Genomic DNA, 12073 nt, shown 5'->3' with positions numbered 1-12073 from the left:
GTATATATATATATATATATATATATCCATATGTGGATGATTATGAGAATAATATGTATATGAGAGAATGCTAGCTAGCTATACGTGCTTTTCCACCATACTGAGGCAAAATTCCATTATGGTGCGACGTGAGCGTTAGACGCAATCGTCGTAGCCCTATATAAAAATAATAATTTATATAGGGGATATGCGCGTATATTTATACACCGTCTTTTCCACCATAATGAGGTAAAATGCCATTATGGTGCTACGTGAGCGTTAGACGCAAGCGTCGTAGCCTTGTGTGAATTTTCTATTTGTTTTTGTTGTTTCAAGAAAATTCATACAAGGGATATGACGAGTGTAATACATACATATTTTATTTTAGCCTGAGAGACTGTATTTTATTGAGCGTTGGAGACTGGCCGGAGCTAGTCATGAAATTTCCAGTTTTCGTGTTGAGTGTTTTGAGCTGTCGCATACAGCATATTTTTCTATGGAAAAGTAAAATTAGGAAAGCATAAAGAATTATTTCATTTATTTTATTTTTGTCCACTCACTCTAACGTGTTCAAATGTTTCCCCTGGGCCCTTCGTTTTAAAATGTCCAGTCTGCAGATTTCGGGTTGGACCTAGTAGGAGACGAGGCATAGTCACCCGCATTTTCACCACTTTTCATCAGTAGGTTACCTGTTTAACCTACCTGTGGTTTCTTTTTCCGCTAGTGTTTAGTAGCTCTGAATACTTGGGTTTAATGTATATTATTTCGGTTGTGGGTGAAGACTTGTTGACGTCTTAGAATATTTGTTGGAGGATTTATGTTATCTTTTGGATAATTATATTTGATGTTTGGATAATGTTGTGTTGTTGGTGGTAGTTGTAATTTGGGGAGCACGTAGGCTCCAGGAGTTAAGGTTGGATTAAAAATTTTGGAAGTGTTTGCAGGTTTTCCTTAGGAAGGGTTGTCCATTTTCAAGGGAGATTATACCGATTTTACGGTAAAATCTTTCTTGGAGGTGGTTCCCGCACGATTTACTCCGGATTTCAGGGTGAAATTCGGGATGGATCGTGTCGCTCAAACTTGCTCACCTCCTCCAATTCTCGCCGGCGCAGGAGGCCCGCGCCATGTCCGCCATCCTCCTTCGCAAGCAGCTCACCTGCGACGACACCTATCTCTGGCCGCAGCTCTCTCCGAACACTCAGTCCACTCTCAAGATCTCTCTCTATCTCTCGCTTCATAAATCGGAGTTGTGCAGTCAGTAACCAAATCCAAATCTTTTCCAGATTTGGTCTCCAAGAATTTCAGGTCAGTATCTTCGCTCATTATTCCACAACAATATATGGATTTGTGCAATTGGGTTATGGTTTATTCTGGGTTATGGGTTTGATCACTCTCTCTTGAATATTCAGAAATAATCGTTGATGAGTGTTTGATAAAACAAAGGTATTTCTCAGGAGTTTAGTAAGTGGCAAGATGGTTCATCCTTTTTAGATAATTGTGTGCATATATTTGGTATGACAGAGAAGGAGATGGAGCACATGTGTGACTTTCATGTTGCACAGGAGTAGCATTGGATCCAATTTCTTTTCAATCGCAGCTACAATAGTTTGAGCGATTAGTTCAAACCTTCCAATTACTTTTCAGTAGCAGCTGCAATAGTTTGAGCCATTAGTTCCAAATTTCCAAATTCATTCCAATCTCACCTCCAATAGTTTGTGGTTGGAAAGTTGTTATGAAATTTGATTTGTACAAGTGGTGTTTACTTGCAGGTGCCCCCAAGAGGAAAGTTTAGAGACCAAGGTTTACTGCTATGAACTCGCGACCATGAAATAGTTGCGATTACTCTGCACCAACACTTGATGAGGTAAGTTTGTTTTGAACATTTGGACTTGGGGTTGTGGATTGTCTCACTAACTCGATTCATTCCACCTTCGGTAACCTGCATGTGATGGATGGGTTCATTTGATGGTGTTAAGGTGATGAAACAGATATAGAGTTAAATGATAAAACAGATGGAACTTAGAATATCCCCATTGTTGGGTAAAGGCACAAAGAACATGGGTAAAGAGTAGCTTGAAGCAAAGATTCCAGTTTCTTCAAGCATTTGTATTAAATAGTTGAAATTTATTATTCCTAAATTAATATAGATGTGTCATGCTAGAACTTTTTGTTTTGCGGAGTGCAGTTTTCTTCTAAAAGCTTAAACAGATACAGATACGCTATAGCTCAGATTAAACATATAGCTTTGTCCAAAATAGAAGAAGAAAAGATTCAATTTATAGCATTGTTTAGTTGCCATTGTCTTTTATTACTGACTTTCTTGGCTTGAATACTGTCTTTTACAGTGTTCTATATTACTGGTCATGAGGAGAACATTCTCAGTGATGATGCAATAGCTGAAAAGCAGATAACATACAATCTCAGTAATGTATAATCAGTGTTTTTTTTTTTTCTGCATATGTTGGTACAATTAAATCATGGGATGGGAGATTAATAATTGTTCTTTAAGTTTGATGGGACTTGGTTGCTTCTTTTCTATAATCCTTCAGCTTTGTAATCATGTTCTCAGATTTTTAATTTACTTACACTTATGCACAAACTCTGTCTATTCACCACAACTTTAGCCGCATTGCTGATAGTAAATCCCTTATTATTTCAGTAAGTTGTGAAAGGGAAGTAGCGGAAATGTCCACATTAAATTCATAAGCATATTGTCAATTGATGCAAAATTGGAACCAAAAGGTGAACGTGCGACATATTTTTGACAATTTTCAATTCCGCATGAATACACTTAACCTTTCTATTCTGTTTATGAATGAATGCAGAAAACTAGCTTGCAAGGATTTGGACTTGATATAGTCTGTCAAGAGAGGTGGTTATATGGAAAGAAAAATGGTACTACTGTGCAGAAGCTAATATAAGAGTATAAAGCTATATGCTCAAAATCTACCAATTAAGAGGGCACAGTTAATGTTAAGAGTGCAGTTTGTAATAGGTATGATCTTGATTTGATTGTTGATTTGATTGGATGTGAGTTGCAGGTTGAGACGAGCAAGATTACCAACTTTCATATCAAAAAATACCTTCAGGGTGATTGCTATATCTACTTATTCATGGAATTTTCAATGTAATATTGAAATGTTGGCTCATATATATGATAAATTGAACAATCCAAAAAGTATATCCGCAGCATCGCGCGGGTACCTAACTAGTTTATTAAAATTAAATTCAGTTTTATTAAAATTAAATAACTTGTCTTGCAGTTACAAGACACCGGGTGATCCAAGAACCTTAGCATATAATATGCTCTAAAAAATTTAAGAAACAAAAAAGTAAAGTACAATGTACACCCAAACTATGTGAAACAAAGTAGAAATCTAACCGTTCTCTGTGGTTTAGCATACATATGTTCCATAAACTCCAAAGGATTTCCAAATTCCAATCTGCTAAACCGTAAAAGCACACCATTGGGACTAGACAGACATCGACTCAAATTGAAGATTAAACTGAACTTAAATATCAAAACACCGAAGAGAGCTTGTCTACATAATTGCCACATCCAAGTAATCTCCAATCTGCATATCACAGAACATCAGCCAGGAACATAAATATCATCAGATATATAAAGCCACGAAAAAGATCCAGCATATTTACCTCAAAGCCAAGCTCAGCCAAAATCTTGTCATCGAGTCTTCCGTTTCCAAAAGCAAAGGTTTGCCCCACCTTCATGCAGCAATGGAATCCAGTTAGATTAGAAACCATCAGCAATCTAATTTGTGCATCATTTCATAAGAAATATTTGCAATCACATGTACTAGTCTATGGTGATTAGATCTTAAACCAGAGCTGTCAAGTCACAACTAGGTGTCACATTAGAATTCAGATTAGGATATCAGTACAAAAGACTTGGCCATGATCTTATCAAGCTATCAGTGTCCAAAATTTAAATCAAGCTCAAGCAGCCAAAACCAATTTTACAATGCAAAAACTTCCGACCTACTGAACTAACTCGGAATATCAAAATTAGGATATCAGTACAAAAGACTTGGCCTTGATCTTATCAAGTTATTAGTGTCCAAAATTTAAATCAAGCAACCATATGCAATTTTACACTGAGAAAACTTCAAACATCCTGAACTAACTAGGAATATCTAAAACTTTTGTTTTGTTTTTTTATTTTTTGCAATTTAGCTGTTTCATGAAACCATAAGTAATTAAGTACCAAATGAAGATAACATCACTATCGAAGAATAAGCCACACAATCATCCAACAAAAATTACTTTCATGTAGAAATAGTAAAGGGGAGAACTCAAGTCAGATATTGACTAGGATGAGATTGCACGGAGTCAAGTATTAACAATACCCTTGCATTGCATAAGCATAATAGTTAACCGCATGTAAGAAGAACCTTCACCCCTGCATTAGCAAAGAGCAGAAAGGAACCTGTCCATATCTGGATTTCTATCTTTTGGAATTGTTACTCTTTCTTATCTCTTTTGCTTGTGGCTATTTGACTAGTTAGGACCGCCACTTATTCCTTTTTGCTGAATCAGTTAGATTATAGGTATACAGTGTTCTAAGAGGATGAGGAACTTCACCAGATCATTGGCAGCTTTTTAACAGGTGCCTGTCCCCGTTGGGGAAAGCTATTGAATGAAGTATCTCCACTTCTTTGCTACATCTGCCTTCCCCCTCTCTGATACCATCAGTAAACTTCCTTCAAATCACTACCTATACACTCTTGCTTAGCACCTTTATCCCAAGTGTTCCAGATATCTGGTTGTCTTACTATTTCATTCTGTTTATTCATTATAACCGAATTATGAAACCCTTCAGAAAAGAATGCCCTAATCTAGTGGATGGAACCTAAGAAAGAATCATATCCTATGTTAAAGACTGTAAAGAAAACAACGTACGTTTGGAAGTTCAAGCGGTCATAAACCCAAGATACACTGTGCCCAAATAGTGCTCCATCCATAGATTATATAGTGGGACGTCATCTCATATATGCGTGTGTGTGTGTGGATACAGAGAGAGAAGAAAACACTTAAGAGAGAGGAAGGATAACTAACCTCTCTAACTATAAAACGGCCACGTTTATCTGGATATGCAAAAGCAAAGGAAAGTTTTGCATTCTTCCGTCTTGCTGCGGGGGCAACCTCCTTGACCTGAAAAAGAATTACAATCAATTATTGATTGATAACAAAAAATACAACAATATATTAAGTAAAGCACCATATAGGCAAGAACTATACTCCACTGTTGGTTTATTATGCAAATAAATGATTACATTTGTACAACTGCAGGAACGAATACAAGCACAAAGTAATAAAACAAAATCAAAACAACATATATATACATCAGAGAGAGAGAGAGAGAGGATCCACCAGATCAGTTAACTCGCGGAGTGAAGCATCCTTCCAAGTATAGATTTGAACCTCATCCTTCGGCTCCTTGCCTCTCACTGCAAAATCGTCACTGACATGATGGCTTCCAGCCTATAAAACATTGAAGAAAGGAATCACAACTATGAGCATAATTTCTACATGTGACTCAGACAACTAAAAACTAGACCCACGCTAAGCAGATACGACCCTTTTGTAATAATCATACAACAGAACGATATCCGAATTTGAGAAAATCATACACGAGTTTCCGTATTTTACTTCTATCAGGTCATGGAACTATCTTATCACCATATCGTAATGCCCACATTGTAATGATCATTAACATTAAGGAGTACATTCCCTTCTGAGTTTCACAAATGGCTTGCTCAAAAGTTGAGCGTCCATTACAACAATAATGTCTTCTTTAAGGTCAGAGTCCTCAACCAACATTCTCAATTAAAAAAAACAAAGCTTGCGTTAAAGAAAAAAAAAACACATATATCTAAGAGCACAGACCAATCAAATTCAAGCTAAGAACTTGGATTTCCAGAGAAACCCAGAGCAAAACTGATCACGGGTATTGGGTAACATACCTTGGTGAAAACGCGAAGCAATAAGGGGCAAGTCTGCAATTCAAAAACCACCCAAAAATCAGTAACAGTAAAAAAGAACGAAAATCAACCAAAACATAACCCAAGAGATAAAAACGAAAAAGGGTAAAAGAGGGAACCTTTTCGCGATCGACAGGGGCAAATCGAGGGCGATGAGGCGGCTGTAATCCTCTCTTTGGTGGTTGTGCTGCTCCGGCCATCTCTCTCTCGTTATCTTTGTTCTTCTAAAAGCTTCTGCTTCTGTTTTTCTCAGTTCGTCGAGTCTGTTTTGTACCTTTGTCTATTTAGGATGTAAAATCTTTGGGCTAAGCAATTTGTTATTTATGTTAGATGCGATTGGGGTTCGGATCTTAAACCCAAAAGAGATAAATCCACGTAGGCCCAAACCCATCAACCAATAATTTTCCTAACTCATACAAGAACACGAAGCTAAAACCAGAGTGCCTACATCATCACTAAACGCTATAGCTAAAAAGTTTTGAGGGACCATCATAGCAGACTAACGGTACATATAGGATATAATTACTCATTAATCGTATTCACCGCTGTTATTACCGGAGATAGGCAACAAGAGTATTTAGTTGTGATATATGTTATACTTTTTTTTTTTGATTAAATATATGTTATACTTTCATACTAAGCTAGAAATATAAATTGTAAATTGTGAATGTTATTTTTGATTTTGGATTGTAGATCATAAAAAATAGTTGAGTGAGTATGTATCTCTTAGTAAGATTTGGTGCCTAGGATTGGACGGTAAATCTTGTTTTTAACTTTTTAGATTATGACTGACCTTTATGTAATGATGGTGCAGCTTTTCTTACTGGTAATTGATTGAGAAAATGACACCATGGTTTTTTTCTTCTAGTACATTGAACAACAAAGAAGTTAGTAGTTAGTACTGGTTCATCCTCATCTTCCCCAATCTTGGCACCATATATATATGTCCAACTTCAAGAGTCCTCAACTTTCACAGATAAAAACCAGCAAACTCTTTAAACAATGTACCCATCAAGCCTCGAGGCCAATTAAAGCTTTTCTTTAAACCCCAACCTACTAAGCTTCAACCATATATAATATCCACATTATTCCCCACAACCACCATCACAAGATAAACCAAGTAAATTTTAGTTTCTTTGAACAAAAAAGAAAGAAAATTACAAATTCTTGAGAAATTAGTACACTCTTTGTTCCCATTGATCATTATTACATGCAAATAAAGACATGGGACTCATACATGACTTGAAAACTCAGTTGATGAGGGGAATAGCAGAAAATGGGAAATGTGCATTGAAGAGCACAACCACAGCCATCAAAGCTTTCCTAAAATGGAAACCCCTGACCATCCCCACCACTCTAAGATGGGACACTGCCTTCTCATGAGTTGGGGCTCCACTCATTGGGGAATATTATCAATGCTCTATGGCACTATGTCACAATGTCACTATGTCACTATGTCACTTTTTTTCATAAACCATAGCCTTCTTCTATTTCAACCTATTTCCTATTTGCACACCCTTTGTGGTAAAATTTTGGGTAGTGGGAGATGTGTATGTATGAGAGGGTTGAAGAAAAGGGGGCATTTTGTACATCTTCTTGCCAATTCTGCTGAATTATTTGTACAATTTGGGACATCCTATTGGCTATAGAGAAAGAAAATTGGCACAAGATAGATAAGAAGAGCTTCCTTGCATTATTGTGGTGGACATAGCCTTCTGGACACAACTGTATTCCTTTCTGTTTATATATCTAACAATTTTTAATCAAAATTGACATATAAATAGTTCTAGTAGTACTGATCAACTTTTCTTTTGTGCAAAGGAACTGGTATTGCTGAGTTCAAACAAACTTGGCCAAGCAAGACTAGTTCTAAATATGAGATCCATTGTTAACCGCTTTAGGTAATGCAAGAAAGAATTATGCAGGGTGATATGGTGGTCTTTTAACAGCTATAGATCGATAAGAAAATCTATAACATATGATATTGAAATTTTTTCTTTTTGGTGCTGAAATGACTAAATTGTTTTATGCTTGTGTCATTTTATCAATGGGTTAAGCCACAGACTTAATGTCAAACAAATTCGAATTTTGCATACAATAGATCGACCCACGTATCTATCACTTTAATCAGGAGATTATGAGTGATATTAGCATCCTTGACATGATGAGTATCATTGAATTAATAGATTCTAATCAAGCTCAACATGTATCGCTAATTAACTAATGAGCTTTTTGAAATTTATTAGATAATTATTTGGTGTACCGTAGACATCAAGTACACCAAATAGTTTGAGTTGAGCACTGATCTATCGGCTCTTATTTTTTTCATCTCAATTTTTAACCATATGACCAAATTCATGTCATACATTTTTTTTGTGATTTTTTGTTACTTTGAATTATTACAGTGAAATAGTAAATTTTAGCACATCATTATCAGAGGACTCATGTAGTGGCCCATAGTTGAAGCCAAAACCAAAAAAAGGGGTGGTACGACTATGGGATCAAATACTACAGCCAAGAATTTCATAGCAATTGAGTCGTCTAATCATGAAATCAAATCCTCGACTCAGATATTTTCTTGGCCAGAAGATAAGTAGATAACTACTCCCACGCGCATGAAATTCACGCGCCGATCATTTGTGGAAGCTGACGTTGAACCAAGGGCATCAGCCATGCGTTCAGGGGTCCCAACCGTCGGTACTTTCCTGATGGATCTCAGAAAAGAAAAGGAACATGCCGATGAATACACAAAAACATTTTTTATCGAAAAAACAAAAAAATGAAAACGAGAGTATTGCGTGAGCGCTTCCTTCCTTCGGATCTAGATATGAAATTCCACATCTAAACTCTTATTAATTCGATTATTTATGTTAATAAAAGAACTTAGCATTTTCATATATTGTGTTGTAAAAAAAATCACAAAGAATCAAGCTAAAGTCGACAATCCAAGATGTGACATTGTGTTTGGCGACAAACTTGATGGTTCAAGGAGATGGTCCGTTGCTTGAGCCCAATGTTCCCTTTACGGAGAGCCTACATACCATTACAAGGTACGACATTTGATCTCTTCTGATCCGATTGTCATTCCGTCTCTAGTTCATTTTTTTTTTAATCGGGTAAAGGATTTTACCTACTCATCCGCATTCCCATTATTTATTGAATAAAAATGGTATTGGATTGAGAGGGACGTAACACCTATACCTCGACCAAGACTATTTGGATTCAGATATGCCAACCAGCAAAAGTTGTTGGTCTCCATGACCAACCAATCAATTCTCTTTCTCTCTCTCTCTCTCTCTCTCTCTCTCTCTCTCTCTCTCTCTCTCTCTCTCTCTCTTCTCTCTCTCTCTTTTTGATTGGATGGTAATGGAGACCAACAATCTTTGCTGGTTGGCAAATCTGGATCCAGACTATTTGCCTTACATATATCTTCAAAACGTATATCTCGGAGAGAGTCTGGAGGATCCCCAAGACACACATCTATACTGTGATCAAAAGTAGCGAAGTGCACCAATTTGTGTGCGACACCATTTGCTTCTATGTAAACATGTCTAACTAGATGTGGGTCTCTAGTTCATTTTACGCTATATTAAATTTTTCTTTTCTCATTTGTAGTAAAAGTAATCTTTCAATCATGGAGTATCATATACTGGAAGTGTTTTAATCACTTGCTTCTATATCTAGTTACTTTTAGCAAGCTGCAAATCATTCTAAATATTATGCTTAAATTGATATCTCACAACATTTCCATATCGATCTCCATAAGTAAAAACATTCTTATTGATTTATGTATATGTATTAGCAGTATAGCAAGCATGCATATGCTGATTAATTATATGCGTGTTATGCCAAAAATTACTACAACCCAGTTGCCCATTTGGCATCTTCATAGTGTTAATTAGGTTGCTTAATTTGAAAGTTTAAGTCCCATGATTTAGTCATGAACTTCCCTTAATCCTCGTTTGCTTCCTTCAACGACGTCTTTCTCAAATCTGAACACTGAACCCAAAAAACGAAATAAAACGTCTTTCTCAAATCTCAATCACTGTAATCCAAAATATAGAGATTTCCTAATTAAGTTTATCATGGATAATGAGCTATAATTCTTACGTCTAGCTGCTAACTTTGCTCAGCTAGCTAATTAATCTTCTAATCTCTATAGTAATTTATATCCATTTTTTTTCCTTCCTCATTTGGGGTAATGTATATGTGTACTACTTGGAGCTTCACATGCTAAATGAAAAGAACGTTTTCTGCTTACCATAAATATTGAAGCAAATTCCCAGGACTGTAAATTGACAAACCAACCACATAGCCATTGCTTTCCCTCAAAGACTTGGGGGGCAAATATATACCATATTCCAAGGGAACTTGAAATGGACATTTGAGCATGACATTTTATCAACCCCAGAAGCCTGTTAATGGCATTACAGAAAGAAGAGAGGACACAACATAGAATTTGCAAGTTTAAGGAAATTCCCAAATATTGAAAAATCAAAGGTGATCCATTTTGTTTTTCCACCACATATGGAGAAAATTAATTACTACAAACAACAAAGTGATTTGAAATTAGGAATGATTTTAGATTTTCAATTTCATACTAGCTACATCGAAATTTATCAGCCGCTGCGTGCATACCCTATGTTGTCGACTTCCTTCTAAATTTGTTAACCTATTTTGTCATTTGTTCCATGGCATAGACGGTGAGCTTGAATCTGCCCTTGTAGATCAGATCGTTCTAGTTTCGACATGCATCATTGCAGGCTGACAAGATCGAGTGAGGATGGAGAGGATGAGCCGATGAGGAGAGGGATCACGATCGATAATGGGGTAGGTTGGATTTGCTTCTTTTACTTTGAAGCTAGGCTTGGGAAACTTTTCTTTTGAGTTTCAGACAAGGGAAAAACTGCAATCAAAATTTACATAAAAAATAAAGGAGCTCAAGTGAATAGATTGAGTTTCATACAACTTTTCCATCAATAATCCTGTACATTCTCATCAAAGTATCAAACAATGTATACCGAGAGCATTCTCAATATGAATAGCTGAATAAATATATATAAACCCATTGGCAATGGATGAAATTTATAGAAACCCATTGGCAATGGATATATATAAACCCATTGGCAATGGATAAATATATATAAACCCAATGGCAATCAAAATTTACAGAAAAAATAAAGGAGCTCAAGTGAGTAGATTGAGTTTCATACAACTTTTCCATCAATAATCCTGTACATTCTCATCAAAGTATCAAACAATGTATACCGAGAGCATTCTCAATTTGAATAGTTGAATAAATATATATAAACCCATTGGCAATGGATGAAGTGACCTAAATCCTTATAAATTTAAACAATGCAATGTCTCATATTCCCAATGTGAGATTCATATCCTAACACGTCTCCGCACATGTGGTGAATTTTCAAGCCATACACGTTGACAACTATTTGGGTGACTTGGAGTCTGTGTGACCAGTGGCGTAGCTAGCTAGGGGGCAAAGGGTTCAATTGAACCCTCTCAAATTTTCAAAAAGAGTAATTAGCTTTCATTTGTATTGGATATTAGTGGAAATAAAATATAAATTAACCCTTCTTCTCTAATAAATTCTTAATTAGTCTTAAATATTCTTCAACAATAATGAAATGAAATAAAAAATTTATACTATTCATATACTTAATACAATACAAATTGTGTTAAGGTTTTTTACCTTACTAAATCGAAACAACACATTAATATTTACCATACATGAACATGCATTATCTCTCAAATAAAAGAAAAAGTAACATATTTTTTTCCAATATTTATCGTGCATGAAATTCTAATCCAAACTTTATTCGAGATGATAATGATAGAACAAAAATATTGTTGAAATTAAGTTTGCGTCATTCTTTTAAACAAAATTGTGTTGTTGCTAAAGAGTGACTGAAAATAATTTAATTTTTTAGTTAATCAAATTTGACCATTTTAAGTGAGATGTCTGGCTACGCCACTGTGTGTGGCCATTAAGCTTCACACGTGGATATGGGTAACCCGCCCTGATACCATGATAAAGTAGTATGAGATTCACATAAAAAATTAATTGGTAATGGATA

The 12073-nt window shown here is 35.8% G+C and overlaps 1 protein-coding gene and 1 non-coding gene across 2 annotated transcripts; one reads left to right on the top strand and one right to left on the bottom strand.

Moving 5' to 3' along the window:
* Positions 1-1163: 1163 nt before the first annotated feature.
* Positions 1164-3014, top strand: LOC101305506. The gene is made up of 2 exons (XR_185185.1): positions 1164-1284; positions 1749-3014. It is a non-coding gene; the product is annotated as an uncharacterized LOC101305506 (transcript).
* Positions 3015-3144: 130 nt separating this feature from the next.
* On the bottom strand, positions 3145-7123 carry LOC101305209 (histone deacetylase complex subunit SAP18-like). The gene is made up of 6 exons (XM_004306830.1): positions 6098-7123; positions 5961-5993; positions 5368-5478; positions 5053-5148; positions 3634-3702; positions 3145-3554 (listed from the first exon to the last, which is right to left on the bottom strand). The coding sequence occupies exons 1-6, from the start codon at positions 6176-6178 to the stop codon at positions 3522-3524; spliced, it is 423 nt and encodes a 140-aa protein (XP_004306878.1). The 5' UTR covers positions 6179-7123; the 3' UTR covers positions 3145-3521.
* Between the last annotated feature and the right edge of the window lie 4950 nt (positions 7124-12073).

This window comes from Fragaria vesca, linkage group LG7, assembly GCF_000184155.1.
Source record: "Fragaria vesca subsp. vesca linkage group LG7, FraVesHawaii_1.0, whole genome shotgun sequence".
NCBI classification, from domain to species: domain Eukaryota; kingdom Viridiplantae; phylum Streptophyta; class Magnoliopsida; order Rosales; family Rosaceae; genus Fragaria; species Fragaria vesca.
This window is presented reverse-complemented; position numbering and strand designations above follow the sequence as displayed.

Bases quoted from the DNA above. Each gene is read 5' to 3' on its own strand.
- LOC101305209 (XM_004306830.1), bottom strand. From the start codon at position 6,178: ATGGCCGGAGCAGCACAACCACCAAAGAGAGGATTACAGCCGCCTCAT. The intron at 3,703-5,052 runs GTTAGTTATCCT...TGCTGCATGAAG, and splicing joins GCCGTTTTATAGTTAGAGAG to GTGGGGCAAACCTTTGCTTT. The intron at 3,555-3,633 runs GTAAATATGCTG...TGTGATATGCAG, and splicing joins TGGCTGAGCTTGGCTTTGAG to ATTGGAGATTACTTGGATGT.